Source organism: Drosophila melanogaster, chromosome 3R (genome assembly GCF_000001215.4).
Source record: "Drosophila melanogaster chromosome 3R".
NCBI lineage: Eukaryota > Metazoa > Arthropoda > Insecta > Diptera > Drosophilidae > Drosophila > Drosophila melanogaster.
In genome coordinates this window covers 13823466-13841758 of record NT_033777.3, presented here as the reverse complement: position 1 = coordinate 13841758, position 18293 = coordinate 13823466, and the positions used below count along the sequence as shown (strand labels likewise).

At 42.1% G+C, this 18293-nt stretch overlaps 3 protein-coding genes, 1 long non-coding RNA gene and 1 pseudogene across 8 annotated transcripts; 3 read left to right on the top strand and 2 right to left on the bottom strand.

The window, feature by feature from the left end:
• Positions 1-1824: 1824 nt before the first annotated feature.
• On the top strand, positions 1825-3519 carry CG31495 (uncharacterized protein). 2 transcript variants are annotated; one of them, NM_169559.2, is made up of 1 exon: positions 1825-3519. In NM_169559.2, the coding sequence occupies exon 1, from the start codon at positions 1960-1962 to the stop codon at positions 2983-2985; it is 1026 nt and encodes a 341-aa protein (NP_731866.1). In that variant the 5' UTR covers positions 1825-1959; the 3' UTR covers positions 2986-3519. The 2 variants fall into 2 exon arrangements, with proteins under 2 accessions (NP_731866.1, NP_001287320.1); NM_001300391.1 differs by having other exon boundaries at positions 1825-3324.
• Positions 3237-3371, bottom strand: CR46415 (annotated as a pseudogene).
• A 248-nt stretch (positions 3520-3767) lies between the features above and the next one.
• Nsf2 (N-ethylmaleimide-sensitive factor 2) lies at positions 3768-8262 on the top strand. 3 transcript variants are annotated; one of them, NM_001300390.1, is made up of 4 exons: positions 3768-3956; positions 4057-4381; positions 5017-5982; positions 6222-8262. In NM_001300390.1, the coding sequence occupies exons 1-4, from the start codon at positions 3847-3849 to the stop codon at positions 7077-7079; spliced, it is 2259 nt and encodes a 752-aa protein (NP_001287319.1). In that variant the 5' UTR covers positions 3768-3846; the 3' UTR covers positions 7080-8262. The 3 variants fall into 3 exon arrangements, with proteins under 3 accessions (NP_001287319.1, NP_001287318.1, NP_788676.1); NM_001300389.1 differs by having other exon boundaries at positions 6222-7564; NM_176499.2 differs by having other exon boundaries at positions 6222-7168.
• Positions 8263-13331: 5069 nt separating this feature from the next.
• On the bottom strand, positions 13332-13791 carry lncRNA:CR43300 (long non-coding RNA:CR43300). Its single transcript, NR_048385.1, has 2 exons — positions 13652-13791; positions 13332-13552 (listed from the first exon to the last, which is right to left on the bottom strand). It is a non-coding gene; the product is annotated as a long non-coding RNA:CR43300 (long non-coding RNA).
• On the top strand, positions 13751-14608 carry Mst87F (Male-specific RNA 87F). Of its 2 annotated transcripts, none has more exons than NM_001300388.1 (2): positions 13751-13927; positions 14271-14608. In NM_001300388.1, the coding sequence occupies exon 2, from the start codon at positions 14289-14291 to the stop codon at positions 14457-14459; it is 171 nt and encodes a 56-aa protein (NP_001287317.1). In that variant the 5' UTR covers positions 13751-13927; positions 14271-14288; the 3' UTR covers positions 14460-14608. The 2 variants fall into 2 exon arrangements, with proteins under 2 accessions (NP_001287317.1, NP_524346.1); NM_079622.4 differs by lacking the exon at positions 13751-13927 and adding an exon at positions 14073-14180.
• Positions 14609-18293: the final 3685 nt, after the last annotated feature.

The window sequence follows — 18293 nt, the reverse complement described above, 5'->3', positions numbered from 1 at the left end:
TATTAATTCGAAAATTTGTATCTTTGCTGTTCGAATATTTAGGATGCCACGAAATCTTGGACTAAATTAAACTAAATGCAATGTTTTTTAAAGCACAATTTTTTCCGTGTGGATGCCTCTTTGGTGTTGTGACCTTTTCCCGACTGCTGAACTGTTCTGGAGTTAAGCGAACTGACCATCCATCGTTGGCGTTGCGGTGTTTTGTTTATTTTGAGGCTATAATTTAAGCGGGTAATTGCACGCTGGCGGCCAGAATTTGTAACTAAACTGCAAATTAGCAGCCAATTCCCAGGCCGATTAATAACCATAATTATTGGCTCAAGCGCTGACGAGCGAACGTCTGGAGTTTGAGACTCTCGATCTTCTCGCGAGGATGCGGATCTGGATGCGGCGGAGGCTGCTGGCCTGCCTGCAAATTGCACTTGGCCATGGCCTCGTCTTTAAAGCCACTACAGCTGGCCCGCAATTGGAGATTCGTGATACACCCGGGCGCATGTGGGCTGCACTGGGAGAAATTCAGTGCAGTATGAGTTGCTAAAAAAAAAAAATGATTATTAACCAATCTTTCACAGGTGGCCATATTATTAACTATTTTCTTAACTTAACTAACTTTCTTCACTTCTTGTATTTTTTATTTAGTACAATCACTTTAGGATTGCAAAAAATTCTTTTCAGTGTCGCTCCTGGACTTCTCGACATCCCCTCGCCACCCGCCAGCAATTTAAATAGTGAGCGCCTGGCTTAATTACACAAAACAGGCAACACGAGAGGCAGTCAGGCTCGGATCGGGTGGATATATACATATGCACTATGTTCCCTCGCCGGCGGCGCAGTCTTCGCTTCGAGTCTGGATCTTGAACCGGACCACTTTTGATGGACATGTGTCTAATGAAGCGGCCTAATTAATGTGCATAGCGGACGCGAGTCTCGGCCCTTTGGAGGGAGCATGCAAATGGGCTGGCAAGGAGTGGGAAGGAGGATGCTGTGCGGATGTGGAGTGTTGAAAGCCTTGAGTGGTCAAATTCGGATGGGACAAGAAATTACCGGCATTACGCTAGGCCGGCCGACCGGATAAATTAATAAATGTCGATACCCAATTAAACTGTCCGAATATAATGCACGCTATAAATTTGTTGTGCAACCCAGAACGAATAGAGACATCCACTATCCAATTATCGAGCGCATGATTAACTGCTCGAGGTCAGCGGCAAGGAAAGAAGAAAAATACGATATTGCAAGTAATTGCACAGCCAACCCAGCAGAAGAGCCGAAAAGCGGGAATTCATAATGTGTGCCTAGGTTTTAGCAAACGGAACGAAACTCAAGAATATCATAAATCACAAAGTCGTTTAAATTGTAACGGTTGCAGTACATCGAAACCGCCAGTCAATCGGTCTATCGGTATTTTTATTAGCCATAAACAATACAAATATTAAAGTGACATATATGTACGATGAAATTTTTTCTGCATTTCATGTAGTTAAAGTCAAGGCATTAAAATACTTGATGGATAAAATAGTGTGCAATTATTTTTACTAATTTTAAGTTTAGATATTTTTCAAAAGTGGCGCGCTTTTTTTGTAATAGCCAAGTGGAAAAGCAGTATTTTCAAATGGAAATTTGGTTACACTATCGTAATACGAAGCTGATAACACATACATAACGAAGCTGATAACACATTGGTTCGGAAAATAATGGCAATTCAAAATATTAATATTATTTTAATTTTAAGCTACCTTATAAAATAATAAAAACTTACAATATAATGGTTTGAATTGAACCACCGTCTTATCGAAACTTCGACCGTCCCTGAAATTTAAAATCGATCGCAGTTATCGCAATCGATTTTAGGTGGATAACATAATATACAAAACCATTTTGTAAAGAACAGCTGATACAATTTGACCATTTCATATCCAATATAATTTCTCCATAAAAGAAGCCAACCCGGGCGCCAAGATGGTCAACATCACTTTACCCAACACTGAGGAGCGTGTGAACCTCTTAAAATCGCGCATCAACAGGCTGGGTGACATTACGGTGGCCGGCGATGTTTGCGCACGCGAAATTGCAATGAAAACCAAAAATTTCACGGAGGACGAGCTGTGCCAACTGGTCCGAGAAGCCCTCCATGAAGCCATTGTCCGCACTCACGTCACCAGATGCCCGAAGGGCCTTCAAGTCACTCAGGTCGATCTCCTGGCCGCGGTAAAGATCATTCAGCCACGATTTGGCCGGCAGGAGGAGACTCTCCAGCTGCTCATGCCATATGAATATCTAGATCGTACCGCTTTCGATCCGAATGATCTCCTGTCCACCGGACGCCCAAGATGGTCTTGCCATCTGGTCGAAGGTAAGCCCAAGTCAGGCCTAACTACGGTGGCCGCTCAAATGGCTTTGAAAACAGACTGCCCTTTTATAAAATACATCTCGTCGGCCGAATTGCTGGGACTTAGCGATTCCGAAAAATGCCAGAGAATACGGGAAGTCTTGGAGGACGCCTATGTTTCCAGGCGCAGCTGCGTCATCATTGACGACTTTGAGCGTGTCATTGGTTACGGCGCCCTGGGTAAGCGGTACTCCAAGGAGTTCCTGCAGAAGCTGACGGTTCTTCTGAAGAAACAACCGCCCAACAGCCACGAGCTCATCATCATTTGCACAAGCAATCGTCTCGATGTCCTGGAGGAACTGGGCTTGCTATCCGTTTTCACTTCAGTTCACAATGTGCCAAATGTTTCCACGCCTAAAGAACTTATGGTCATAGTGGAAGCTTCAAAACGATTCGAGCCCGAGGAGCTACGCCAAATCGAGATCGCCATGGATGGCCGCAACGTCTCCATTGGCATCAAACGGTTGCTTGACTTGATTGCGTGGGTGAATTCCCTAAATCCCGACCGTCGAGCTGCCAAATTGCTGAAGAAATTGGGCGAAGCAATGGGATGGGTAGGGAACCATTCTAGTCCACTTGTACCTCAATACATTTAAGACGTTAGGTTAGGAAATGCAATATTGTATCTACAATTCCAGGAAAATAATTCCAAGTGATTCCAAATAATTCAGTAATGCTTTATATTTAAAAGAACCACGTAAGCATAAAAAAACCATCTAAAAAAATAATATTGCATTATTTTTTGGATGAACTTGCTTCCATTGCATTGCAATGTTCTTAAGACTAAAATGAACAGCCCGATAATGTGATTGCAAAGATACTAGATTATTATATTATATATATATTATATATACACCAGGCCAGACCTCTCAGTGGCCTTCGCCTGCTGTACGGAGAGCATTCCGTCCTCCAGGAGTTCGGTGACCGGTGGGCCCAACATCTCCTGGGCTGCTCCAAAGGCGGGCTTGATGTCGTTGTCCAATATATATATATATACATAATTATATATATAATATATATTATATATTATATATATATATTATATTGTTCTAGTGTCTTTGGTGATTGGCATAACAAGTTTTATTACCATATTATATATATATAAGTAAAAATAAAGATATTTGAATTGCAAATGCCACCCATTTTATCGTTATTTACTTAGAGGATTTGGCTTTTGATACAACACATTTTTTGGATTGTTTTCTTCACCAATCCTGGTGCTGCAGAGCTGCTTAGCAACAGCGAAGAAGTCTTGAATGCGGGGGATATATGTATTATTAGAAAATGCAAATGCGCGCCAATGAATTCAAATTTGCACTGCAGGTGCCGTAGCAGGCATCTTTTGCTCGCAATCACAGTGCATACACACACGCAATGCCGAACAGGGTTGCACTCCCTCAACGGGCTATCAGCTGTTTGAGACAATTTCGGGATTATATTATAAAATTGCTACGAAAATGTCAATTGAAAAAGCCCACCGGATGAGAGCGATCAAATGCCCAACGGATGAGCTGTCCCTGACGAACAAGGCGATTGTGAATGTGTCCGATTTCACGGAGGAGGTCAAGTGAGTGTTGGTTTTTGTTGTTTTTCCACTTCCTACGTGGGCGTACGAGCCTATGGAAACTTTCGCTTATGCTAATGACGCACCGCTTGATACCCTGCAGATATGTGGACATCTCGCCGGGCCCGGGGCTGCACTACATCTTCGCGCTGGAGAAGATCAGCGGGCCGGAGCTGCCGCTCGGCCACGTCGGATTCTCGCTGGTCCAGCGCAAGTGGGCCACGCTCTCCATCAACCAGGAAATAGACGTGCGGCCGTACCGATTCGATGCCAGCGCCGATATCATCACACTGGTCTCCTTCGAGACGGACTTCCTGCAGAAGAAGACCACCACGCAGGAGCCCTACGACTCCGACGAGATGGCCAAGGAGTTCCTCATGCAGTTCGCCGGAATGCCGCTGACCGTCGGCCAAACGCTCGTCTTTCAGGTAATGGTGTGGATGTGGCTCCCCCATAAATGTATGCAGTATAGAAAAATAGATAGCAAAGGACTGAAACTAAGGTAGTAATCTGGAGAGGATTAGTGATATATGCCAGAGCCAGTTAAAATACTACCCAATTCAATGAGGGTTCTCGGTTTATCTCGGACGCACCTATTCATTATTTCACCATTTATTGTGTGCACTTATAATAATTTTGGTTTTGTATAACTTTACAAAAAGATTTATACGTTCATAGCATAGCGGTAGTGAGAATATTCGTTATTTGTGTTATTCGATATTCGTTATTTTATATTTACTGACGTGTCTTGATTGTCATGAGATGCTGAATCTCATATTCCACATTTAGACGGTGACCTAATGCAAATATTAACAAGGTAGCTTACCTCCAACAATTAGAAACCCAAAGACACGTAACTCTCCCTTAGATCATCTTTTTGGCTCTCTGCCAAATCTTTTTTAATAATTCAGCATACAATGTCCCCCTTTTTTATGAACTAAAAATAGTGTGTTAGGCTGCCCTCATAGGAAATGCAACTATCTTAACATAGTAATTCTTCTAACATGCTCCTTAATGTACATATATCGTTCGTTTGCTAATAAGGATGTTTACCGCCTTTCAGTTCAAAGACAAGAAATTCCTGGGCCTCGCTGTAAAAACGCTGGAGGCAGTGGATCCCCGAACAGTGGGCGATTCCCTACCGAAGACTCGGAACGTACGATTCGGCCGCATCCTCGGTAACACGGTGGTGCAGTTCGAGAAGGCCGAAAACTCTGTGCTAAATCTGCAGGGTCGCTCCAAGGGTAAGATCGTGCGGCAGTCCATCATAAATCCGGACTGGGACTTTGGCAAGATGGGCATTGGTGGCCTAGACAAAGAGTTCAATGCGATTTTCCGACGCGCCTTCGCCTCTCGTGTTTTTCCGCCGGAACTTGTCGAACAACTGGGCATCAAGCACGTTAAGGGTATTCTGTTGTACGGACCACCAGGCACGGGAAAAACCCTGATGGCCCGGCAAATAGGTACCATGCTGAATGCCCGCGAACCCAAGATCGTGAATGGACCGCAGATCCTGGACAAGTACGTGGGTGAATCAGAAGCCAATATCCGGCGACTGTTTGCCGAGGCCGAGGAGGAGGAAAAGCGCTTGGGACCGAACAGTGGACTGCACATCATCATCTTCGACGAGATCGACGCCATTTGCAAGGCTCGCGGATCCGTGGCCGGTAATAGTGGTGTCCACGACACGGTCGTCAATCAACTGCTAGCCAAGATCGACGGCGTGGAGCAGTTGAACAACATCCTGGTAATAGGAATGACCAACCGGCGGGACATGATCGATGAGGCCCTGCTGCGACCTGGACGCTTGGAAGTGCAAATGGAGATCAGCTTGCCCAACGAGCAGGGTCGCGTCCAGATCCTGAATATCCACACCAAGCGGATGCGTGACTTTAACAAGATAGCTAGCGATGTGGACAACAATGAGATCGCGGCCAAGACAAAGAACTTCAGTGGCGCAGAGTTGGAGGGTCTGGTTAGAGCGGCCCAATCCACGGCCATGAATCGGTTAATAAAGGCGGACTCCAAGGTATATGATGCACAGCATGGCGTGAAAGCAAAGAAAGGGGGTTCTCTTAATTCACATTCGGATCGAAATGTTATTTTATTTATTTGGCGTATTCGCTTATTTCATTTATCTCTCGGTTTGCGTTTCGGGTTTCGTTTAATTTCGAGTAATTTGGTTTCGATAAACCAAGAAAGCGATTAACGTTCGACTGTTCCACTATTCTAAAATTACCATCATCATTTGCTTTTCTACGATCCAAGGTTCACGTGGACCCGGAGGCTATGGAAAAACTGCGTGTTACGCGAGCCGACTTTCTGCACGCATTGGACAACGACATCAAGCCCGCCTTTGGAGCAGCCCAGGAGATGCTGGAAAATCTGCTGGCACGCGGAATTATAAACTGGGGCCCACCGGTCACCGAACTCCTGGAGGACGGAATGCTCTCCGTACAGCAGGCGAAGGCCACTGAGAGCTCTGGCCTGGTGTCTGTTCTCATCGAAGGAGCTCCCAACTCCGGCAAATCAGCGCTGGCCGCTAATCTGGCCCAGTTGAGTGATTTCCCATTCGTTAAGGTCTGCTCCCCGGAAGATATGGTAGGATTTACGGAGTCAGCCAAGTGCCTGCACATCCGCAAGATCTTCGACGACGCCTATCGCTCCACATTGAGCTGCATTGTGGTGGACAATGTGGAGCGATTGCTAGACTACGGTCCAATTGGACCCAGGTACTCTAATCTCACGCTGCAGGCGCTATTGGTTCTACTGAAAAAGCAACCGCCAAAGGGTAGAAAACTGCTGATCCTGTGCACTTCCAGCCGGCGGGACGTTCTCGAGGAGATGGAAATGCTCTCGGCTTTCACGTCCGTCCTGCATGTGTCCAATCTCTCAACTCCCGAGAACGTGCTTGCCGTGCTGGATGATTCTGATTTGTTTAGTCCCGAGGAGCTGCAGAGCATTGCCAGGAAAATGGCGGGTAAGCGATTGTGTATCGGCATCAAGAAGCTGCTGGCTCTCATCGATATGATCCGGCAATCGGAGCCTCACCAGCGGGTTATCAAGTTCCTCAGCAAAATGGAGGAGGAGGGCGGTCTGGAAATGGATAGGGTGCAAGGGCACTAGCTACGCCTTTAAATTAATTTACATTCCATTATCAAACAGCAGAGTGGTTCGATTTGATTGATTCAAACTGGAAAAACGGTTATGTGTTTACAATTAAAAATATATATATATGTATTAAAACAAAAAACCGTTACAAAAATACTTATAACCTTTTGGGAAAAAAGTACAACGTAATATAATATAATAATATATTCCCATATTTCAAAATATCTTACTTGCAGAGTGGGTTTCTATAAAATTCTATACTTTCGTGAAACTTTGAAATTAGTTGCCTTCAAGCCTAATACACAGAACCGGTGACCACTTTTATTGTTTATTAGGAAGTGTATAATTTTATAAACTCATATTCTGCAAATCGAAGAAATCGACCCACCCTAGTGCAATTTTATGATTGTGTTTTTTTTCCCGCTATCAAAAGGGAATCACAATGATAGGTTTCAGCTGCAATATAATATTCTAACGCTATACTTCGCTTAAGTTCCACTAAAAAAAAAAAAATATAATAAAGCGTAACTGAAGACCAACTTGTGAGATAAAGTCAAGTAATTTGTAAGTTTTGAATTTGATGATACCAACGAACTTAAAGTACTCGCATTAGCGACTAAGGATAATCCGTCGGTGTCCACCATGAAAATCTCAGTTTGAGTGCACAGACTTACATAGAGAATTTGATACCAACATGATGTATTTTATAAGGATTTTACGGATATTGCATTTACCATGATAAATAAAAAAGACAAAAATCCGATGATGCAGCCCTAATAGATTGATCTTTTAAATCAAAATTGAATTAAGATGCTTAAGCGTTATACCGATACTTAAGAACTATAATTCTGAAAGTTATTTTACAGAGCGCACAGTTTTGAATACGTGTGATTTTTATTTACATGACTTTTTACCAAAAACGAAAACAAATCATTTTTGTTATATTTTTCTTTACATCCATAAGTGAGATCACTTTGGGTTTGAAAACTAGCTAAAGAAGGTGCATGTCTTAGCTACAATTTCTGAATTTCGATCGAAGCTTTTCGAAAAACACGAAATATATGTGAATCATTTGTAAATGGATATGTCTTTTATGGATAAACTTGATGTGTACCAACGGGATAACAAACTAATTTATGTAATTTACCCAATAGCTAAAAATAAATGGAGTTTTCCCAAAGACTATGGTCTTTTTAATAAGAACGGCTGAAACGATCTTTAGTCAAAAATATATATAATGCAAATTGATTGATTGCCTTTTCTTTTCGTTCCAGGACACATTAGTTCCCTTGGTAGTTTCGGAGTGTAGCAGCTTGAATTCTTTGAAAACTCCTATTTATTTAAATATTGTTTTTTCTCGGCGATCGCCGCCCGACAGCTGTCCGCTTGGAAGGCGTCAAGTGGTTATCATACCATGTACTCACCCGATCCGATCCGATCAGTCCGATCCATCGATCAGCTGTTCGCGACAAGATCCGACGCCGGAACCCAATCAGAGCAGTGGTCAGCTTGGCCGAGGTGCTGACCACAGCCAGTCGGTCGGCGTAATATGCAATTTGAATAAATGATTTATAATGAAAACACCTTAGCGGCGCGTCGTCTGCGTATACGTAATGTGGAGCGGAGTGGAGTGCCACACTGCTCGGTAATTGATATATGGCGCTAATTGCGCTCGACGCCCATTTGTGGTCCAGTCCAGCTTTATCAGCGGCAGTCGTCTGAGGAATCCTGGGTAGCCATAGCCATAGCCAACAGTCATGGTAGCACCCAAAGCCATGGCCATGTCGCGACGGTGTCAGCTGCTAGTCAGCGCCACTTATTAACTAATTAAAGCTGCATATTTGCAAAGATCTGAAAATTGATTTGCATTGCCAATTGCCCCTGGAACTGCTCGACACAATCATGATTTTGCCCAAAGGGTAGGGGAAATTCTGGACATCGTGATCGTAAAGATTTTCACACTCCAAATATACATTGTAAATGTAAGGACTATTAGTAAGTCTACGTATAATTGAAACTATATGAAAAGCAACATGATTACTAGGGTATGCCCCTGCATAAGACTTACATTTTAGTCTAATGCCTTATTGGTCATGTGCAATACTTGTGATTTTATAACCCTTAGATGGGTTAAATTGGCATGCCCACAAGGTTTTTAAGCTTTTATAGTTTATAAATGTTCCAAAAGGTGCATTTGATTTGATTTTTTTATTTAAGACATACGATTTATACCAACAAATATTAAAGACGAGCTTTGCATCTTTATTTCTGCGGACTGTGACCGAGTAAGGATCCTGTCCGTAATTAGCACTTGGCAAGTGCGTCCGAATCGCAGGAAAAGTCACCCACCCACCCGGCAATCGATGGGTAATTATAATTCGCGGATTTGGGGCCCGGCCAGCGCGTCAGTGAGCGGTCGCTCACGTATGCAAAACGCTTGGTGACGAAAGTCCAGTCGGACAAAGATCAACGACCGGGCCAAAAAGCAAAGCTGCGCTGCCGGCAGCAGGAGCCAAAATTAAAACCGAAACGGATTTTCATTCACCGCCTGTAAAAATAACGAAACTCTTACAAATTCGTTTTTTTTTTTTGTTATTAATTATTAAAGCCAGCAGCGGCGCACTCTCTGCACTTGTGAAAAGTCAATTCTCCGGCGCACAGTGTATCATAGTGTATTATTTTGCTACATAAGTCTTTATTATTAAATCTTCTTTAGTGTTTTTGTTTTAAATGAATAATGAAACTTAAAGTATCTATAAAAATTCCTAGAAATACACTAAATATTAAGTAAATATTATTAAAAAATACGTGTACGTACGCCTTTAACACCATTTTTATTATTTCTTTTTTTATTCTAAATCACTGTGCGCAGTCGCGCCTCTCGTAAACTTTGAAACCGGCCCGGCTTAGTTGTTTTTGTTGCTGCTTAAAAGCGCAAACGCCGGCAGCGAAGGTTCGATTTCACTTTCGCACGGTGTCCCCTACCCCTCGCTTCTTTCTCCCTCTCGCACCAGCGGACCACCCCCTGACCGGCTACAGCTCCCCCCCCCCACCTCACCCTTCGCCCCACGAGCTGGCGGCCCATCTGGGGTGTCATGTTTTGAGCTCTTTACGAGCGGACGACGCTCTCACCTGCTTTCTTTCGCACAGAGCTTGTGCTTTCGCTCTCGGATCTTCGATCTTCGATCATCAATATGCGCGATCTCCGATCTGCGAACTGCGATCTTCCATCTCGCATCTGCGATATCTCAAGCTATCCAGAGAAGATGATGCGCTTTTCCAGCAGATTCGTACCATCGATTCGTTTGAATCGACATGGTGATCTACAGATATTTTGGCGCCACATGCAAATCCCACGGAAAATTGTCAAAGCACTGAAAAAAACAGGTATGCTGAATAATTTTCAATAACACGCTTGATTGTTTGAGTTTCCACAATGTCAACTTTTGTATTTGTACTTTTTAAAGAAATATAATACCTATGGATACCTGGAATTGCCTTAATTATATGCCCTATTTTTTTTCCAGTGATTGCAAAACTTACAAGCGTGCATATACATATGTACTTTCAGCAGCTCGGGGAAAATGTAAAGCGAATACAAAACAAACATCATGGAAAATCTTCCTGCATTACACAAACGCGGAAGATTTTCCTCGTACTCGCACATTTCATGGTTTTTCCAAAGCTCAACTAGCATTTTCGTGGCATTTCCATTGATGTTTTCGAGCTCTTTTTCCTTCTGCGCTTGTGTGTGTGGTAGTTAGCATGCGAAACTCGCAGATAAATTAGTATTTTTTGGCGCTGCCTAAGCTACAATTTTACACTGCGACTGTTTTGGGTTTTTTCTTGGCTTTGGTTTCGGTTTCGCTCTTCGCCTGGTTTTTTTTTCATTCATTTCATTTTCCCCTTTGCAATTTATAATTGAGTTGCAATTTGGCTGGCAACTATCTGTGGAATGCAGAGGGGCGCGGGGGCGGACTTTTCGCGGAACTTGCATGCGTATTAGTCATCAACTGAGTGGGGAATAAAAAACGCATTGGTCGAAAAATTTGGCAAGAAAATGGGGAATTAACCCACCTAGCAAGCTGCTCTTAAGAATGAGTTGAATATTTCATTACCAATTTGTCAGAATTTACTTTTGTAGCTATCATTTTTTCAATATTTTGATGGCGATTTTATCTGAGTATGTACACAACTATTTAAAGGATTAAATGTATTCGTCTAAGGATGAGCTGTGGCAGATATCACTAGAGAAAATGATATGATGCACAGAAATACCGCCTAGGCACTCGAGGGTTAAACACAAGTATGTATTAATATGCCATTTATAGCCTAAACACAAGACACAACCCCCGATATTACACACAAACTTCGTAAAGGAGAAGAAAAAACGAGGCACGATCAAAAGGAGGTACAAATCAAAACGCAGAATCAGAATCCGGGGCAAAAAGCTCGAAACTCGAAATCTGAAATCTGTGAAAATGTTGCCGCACGCGATCGAGACATTCGCATTTCATTTCATTTCATTTTATTTCAATTCATTTCGATTCATTGATACCGGTGCAGAAAAACATGGGCGAAAAGAGCGGCCCAGTTCCAAATTAAATAATACGAGATCTCGGCTGCCTTGCTCCTTATTATTATTATATTGTATTCCACCCTTTTTTTTGCGTGCTGCGTTTTTTGTGTGTGTGCTCCATTTTCTTAGGAATTTCTGACTGCCTCTCATCCGCATCCCATGTCGCACGATCAATCGCAGTTTCAGACTTCCACAATCCTACGATTTCGATCTCAACTCGGTTGGGATCGTATCGCATCGCTATGGCGACACGATGCGTTCACTTTCCTTTTTCAAGGCAGCTGAATCCTTTTTCGGGGGGCGGCACGTGCCCAGAACTACCATTACCACTTTCCATTGGATTCTCAGGTTTCCTCTGTGCACCTTCAAATTGATCGGCAAGAAAACGAGCTGCAGCATTCTTCAACTTTGATTTAGACATCTAAATAATATTTAAGTTAACATCAGAGTACTATGTATGTATGTACATATATCCGACTTTCAGAACTGCGCCTTACTTTTCCTTTTTAGCGATCAGCTGCCACTTTTTAGGGGGCGGCACGTGCTTTCTTCACTTTCGTCGGCTTCTCGGGTTACCTGAATCCGCCGTTTACCCTTTCGGTCGCTCCTCACCTTTGGCCCCATTGACGGCCACGCCCCTAAAGTCATTATGGCGCACACTTAGGGATAGGCGGATATTGATTTCCCTGGGCTGACTGGCAGTACTCAGCGCTTTCCAGCCGATGATGATGACATCTGCGTGTGCCCATTGTGTTTCACTTTTCATCAAACTTATATTAATAAGTTGATGCGAGGGGCCATAATTAAAGCGAATTCGATATTTCCGGCCGGAGGAAAGACATTTGGTTCACTGAACCCAATAAAAATCCTTGAACTCCCGTCGCCAGACGAAATACAAAATATTTGTATACATATGTATTGCCAATAATCTATTTCAAACAAAGGCCAGCCACAAATATGAACGAAAAAACTAAGTTAGAGCAGCGTCTGCTGCCCTTTTGGCGGCACCCTCACAAAATTATTGACCAGAGTTCCATCCATCTCGAGTTTGAAAAAAAAAAACCAGAGAGCCACAGAGAGAAAAATTCAATGAAAGTCATTTAACCACATTTAGGTGGTAAGAAAATAATTATTTAAAATCTGCTACCGCTTTCCGATTCGATTGAGACGCGCTTCGTCACTAAGTTCGCTACTAGATTTATGTAACTAAGTTTGATTCACTTTATATTAGACACTTTGTAATATAAGCTAGATTTGTATTTAATATATCTTACTCTACTCTTGTTCACATTTCTTTGAGACGCCTTTCGTCACTACGCTATATATTTTTTCTATGATAGTGATTTTTCACCGTGCCGAAACAGAACGACTTTGAGTTGGACTTGTCCGTCTCCTCGGATGCGAGATTCTACCCAAATATTTCTGCTAGAAGGGAGAGGACTTCTGTGCGGTTTGACGACGGGGTTTTTGCTTCGGTTTCTGCCTCTGCTGATCGACACACACACAAATACATACATACATTCTAATCAACATGCGGCAAAACATATAATTCGAATTTTTGATATTTCGCCCGACCATTTTGCGAAGAAAATTGCATTTAAACGCCTATTATGCGCTTTTTATTTGCAACCCATACTTTTCTGCCCGAATGCTCCGGCTGACTCAGTCATGCACAAATACAAATCATTGTATAATCATTGTGTATAACACTAGGGTTCCATTTTGGAGGCTGGCGAGCTCTGTCAACTGGTCCACTAGGCTTCCTGCTTTTCGGGAGTTAATTAAATCCGAAATCGTAAAATCGTTAGCAAATGAAATAAATTGCGCTCAATTACACCGAGTGACATCCAAGGCGCAATCGCTGGTGATTGACCTCTTTCAATGCGACGACATTCTTGGCTCGATTCGGCTGGGGAAAAAAACCAAGAAAAAACAAAATAAAAAACATAAGCAACACAAGTCTTCGGTCAGATAATGAACTTAATATACACTTGCATATATAGTATACCCGTTCAGCCCCGATACCCGGATTCTCGGCAATCGGCAATCGGCTATGCGCCATGCACTTAATCAAAAAGTACGACAAAATCAAGAGTAAACAAAAGTGCAGCGCAGAACTCGACTTGAGAACCGGCAGCGATTCGAACTTCAGCCGGGTGCAATGAACACATGATCCGACAAAACAAAAATTTAAATCTCATTTACCTCGTTTATATGTTACAGTGCACTGGAAAAATAGTGGCAACTTGATGCGTTCCTACCAAGTTGGATGATAACTACATAGGTAGGATCGAAATATAAAGGTTAATTCACATGAAGATTGAGCATTTCCCTACTTACAATACAATCATTATAAGCTTTAGCCAATGCTTTAAACAAAATATTTTATATAGTATCCTTTGCCTCTTCAGTCCGACTTGTCAAACCGATATACCTGTGCGTAACCAGATTTTGTATCATTATTATTTGTCCTTTCGGCCTGAACACATCAAAATTTGTCGTCTAGTCTCAAATTATTTCTTTTTGTTCGGTTCAAAGTGAGTGAAAATAAGTGAAAATTTACAAAAATGAAAATGTGTAAAAAATTCCTATGGCATATCATTTAAACGTACCTTTTCTCCCTTCAGAACTTTTACGAATTAATCATGTGCTGCGGACCCTGTGGACCCTGCTGCGGACCTTGCTGCGGACCCTGCTGTGGTCCATGCGGACCATGCGGAGGAGGATGTGGACCCTGCTATGGACCGAATGTCTGCGGACCATGCTATGCCTGTGGACCCTGTGGCGGCTGCTATTGTGGATACCCTTGCTGCTAGACAGTTGCAACTGGCCATGTCCAAGAAGGGTTCACCAGAACACCAAGACGATAGGATAGAACCTATCCCTATTTCATCCTCGTATTCATCTAATATTCGTGAACCACAAATATAGGTATTTGAGACAATAAATATGAGGTGTAAGCTTCAAGAAGGTTTGGTTTTTGATTAGTGATAATAGTCAAATGCAATTTGCTTAGCCAAATATCTGATTTTAGAACACAGATACAGATGTTTAGACGCAAATGCGACCTGAATTAGAATCGATCCGCAGTCTTCTAATGCGATGTGGTCGACCTTGACGTTTCGCCGAGAGTTTATTGTCCTTTCAATAGAACACGCTAAATAAAACTTATTTAAGCAGGTACATACATATTTAACCCGCACACAGTCATGCATGTTCTTGTGTTTTTGTTTTTATTTTTATTTTTATTTTACTTTTGTGTATATTTACTGCACTAATTCTGCGACGAACTAGTTTCGGCACAGCGGATTCCGATTCCTGAATTCCGAGCGGTATTAAACGACGGCGAAGCGCAAAAAGTCAACAAAGTGCATATAAAAAATATATTTAAATTTACCCGAATGCCGCCGTCTCCAGTCGCCGATCCGATCCCCCTGGAGATGACCGCCCCCCCCCCCCCACCCCTTTTTGGCCATATTTCTGGCCAACTCCAGCCAATCCGAAACCATCATCAGCTGACTGGATCTACGCGCGCGCCTTTTTAATTGCATCGTTTTTATTTGTGCGACTTTATGCAAATCAAACAAGTTCGCTGCCAAAATATTGCTGTTCGCGTTGATTTGCTGCTGCTGCCTGTGTTTGCCTTAAATTATTTATTTGTGTGTTGTGTGGGACGATACTCTTGTAGACAGTCGGTGTAAGTAGTTTGGCTGGTCAAAGCGCTTTGTTGTGGCGGCGCAAACCAAAATACGTCGAAAAAACACGCCGAAACTAAATATAAACACCAGCTTAAACCAAACATGTTTCATATGTCTTTTTGGGCGGGGGAATTTTTCTATGTATTGCTAGCTAGCTGCTTTTATTATTGATTAGCCAAATTGCCGATAATTAGTTTGACTTTGAACTTGATTTAGAGCTTGTTTGAAGCCGCGCCAGCAAATGTGTCAATACACACGGTTTTCCGATCGGTCCAAAGAACGAATTAGTATGGGAACTTAACTCATATCAATCAAACAAGATTTAGGTTCGTTAGCTTCTGTCATTGTGGGCTAAAATATTCGCATTAAATTAAGGCAGAAGTCAATTTGTGTCAGCCCTTTAAGTTTTAACGAAAGATTTGAAATTACGCAACTTACTCCGTAGACATCTAATTTTAAATATTTCTAAATACAACAATGTGTGCATTTTATGTACTTTTAGATTCCTCCTTGTCAAGTTTGCATGTATTATTTATACATATTTATTTATATTATTATTATTATAGCTCACACAATCACCCCAATCCAATCTCCTGCTCTTGTTATCCAATTTCCAGGCTCTTTTTTTCACTGGATAACTGGCACTGAGTTTCCCCATTCATGCCCTATTTGCAACCCAGTGAGTAAGTGGATTGGTTCAGCTTAGAGCGTTTCATGATCATGACTAAGGTCAGATTCATAAAAACCGCATAAACTAGACCCAATTTAGTTGACAAACACACACGAAAAACGCTGCGCGAAGAAATTAAAAGCGAAATGGAATTGTTTGTGCAAAAGCCGACGATTCGAGGGCGATGGCGAGGGGATGCCAAGTGCTGAGGGTGCCCCATTTGCATAGACATTTGCACGTCGAGGTTTGCGGTTTTGGGTGTCCAGAGGCGTATCGGATGCATGGTGGAGGCCCCCTACACCGCGAGAAATATCTGCCAATTGTCAAATGGAACTTCGTAATCTTTTACGTCGGATATGGTAACTAACTGTAAGCAGTTCATTTGAATCAGAAAACTATGAAAGTTATACTTTAGTTAATGAATTTATTGTATAACTTAAAGTGTACAATTTGATTGGTAAAATTTATAAATTTAATTAATTAACTTTCAATATTTTTTTATCTACGACTTGAGCTTTTTCCACCCTGTATTAGATAGCGAGTGAGGCGCTTCCATTTTCAAGGGTTCGCCTTGTCTGGCGTCTCGGATTAGCCGCTTCCACATTGAACTTGAGCTCTATGCATCCCCCAAGACAATCCGAATCCGAATCCGAATCCGAATCCAATCAGCTTGTGGGCCATTGTTGTTGCCGGATCTGGATCTGGTGCACTTGCACTTGCACTTGCGCATAAATCATGCGCGTCCAATGAAATCACGTGTTATAATTAGACCGATGCATTTTCACTTTCCACCAGCCAATTCAATCCAATCGAATTTAAGCCAAGCCATGCCGAACCAAGTTGAAGCTATCTCAAATGTCCGCATCCGCATCTAAGGCGACTCGGGGTGACAGCTGAAAATCGTGATATTTGATGGTTGTATCTGAATCCGTCTCTGTATCTGTTTGTGTATCTGTATCTGCGGGGCATTTGATTTGACCCAGGAACGAGGATTGGAATAGATCGGAACCCCATTGAGCCATCAATGGAGCGGATTGCCGGATTGCCCGTAAAGTGTCGTTCATTATGACCTCCTGTTGTTGTTGTTGGCGGTGGTCCAGCTCTTGATTCTTGGCTCTTGCCTCTTAGCTCTTGGCTACAATGTAAGCTCTTTAAAATATGCAGCGTGGCGATACTCCAGCACTCGCATCGGATCGGATTGGATTGGATCGGATCGGATGGAATCCACTTGGCACTCCATTCCGCCGGGGCAGCAGGTTGACCATGAGAACATGTTATTAAATTACTGTAATAATGTATTAAGTATGTAAGAATGCTACCAATGTTAATATGTAATAATAATTGTAATGACCAGGCCAGCCAGCAGTATGTACATATGTATGTATATGCCCGATCTATATGACCGATCTACTCGACTTTGGTCGCCAGTCTATTACTTCTACGCACTCCGAGTCCAGCGCCCATTTGACATTTCCATTTTCAGTTCCATGAAAGTGCTAATAATGCACTTATGTATGTATGTATGTACAGGTACTGCCCGGGATATATCGATTTCGATATATCACAGATATATATATACAATTTATGGTGCCTTCATTTGCGTCACTTGATCGCAACTGGGTTGGGTTTGGGTATTGTTTTTTTTTTTCGAGCTGTTTGAGTGTATAAATATATATTCGGAGGGGCAAAACCAGAACTTTGGGAAAGTGTGCCGAACACTTACTTAAATTATTCAAAGTACTTATCCCTTTTTAACTTCCCTTTTTTTTTAGAACTTAGCATATAGCATTATATCCTCCATCTATAAATTGAAAATGATTTTAACAAAAGCTAAATATACGACTTAGTTCAATTTTCTTGTAACTATTTATAGATTCTCGTAAAAAACTATACAAACTAAATTCTTCTAAGTAGACACATCTATTATCTACGAACTTTAATGCTATTACGTACACCAAGTCCCTTAATTATATGCAAATGCTGGGATGGCTTTCGTCAAACTTAGAAAAAAAAATATGTTAATTAATTTTTTCCCCTTTGTTATTATTTTTTGCCCAATATTCCCGGCAGCTCATTTCGGTTCTTCTTCTTGTTCTCGCTGATGATTCGTGTGTTATGCAATCAATACGATAATTTCAACATTTCTACAATGATACAAGTAAAAAGTTAAGGATATGCATATCCAGTTCTAATCGCACGATTTTCTGGATTTGCGAACTCTGCCAACGAGTTGGACTTGTAAATAAATCGAATTATCGTGTGCGTCGGCGTTTAATCAATTA

Coding starts and splice junctions, on each gene's coding strand:
- CG31495 (NM_169559.2), top strand. CDS start 1,960: ATGGTCAACATCACTTTACCCAACACTGAGGAGCGTGTGAACCTCTTA.
- Nsf2 (NM_001300390.1), top strand. CDS start 3,847: ATGTCAATTGAAAAAGCCCACCGGATGAGAGCGATCAAATGCCCAACG. Junction 3,957..4,056: donor GATTTCACGGAGGAGGTCAA/GTGAGTGTTGGT, acceptor GATACCCTGCAG/ATATGTGGACATCTCGCCGG. Junction 4,382..5,016: donor GCCAAACGCTCGTCTTTCAG/GTAATGGTGTGG, acceptor ACCGCCTTTCAG/TTCAAAGACAAGAAATTCCT.
- Mst87F (NM_001300388.1), top strand. CDS start 14,289: ATGTGCTGCGGACCCTGTGGACCCTGCTGCGGACCTTGCTGCGGACCC.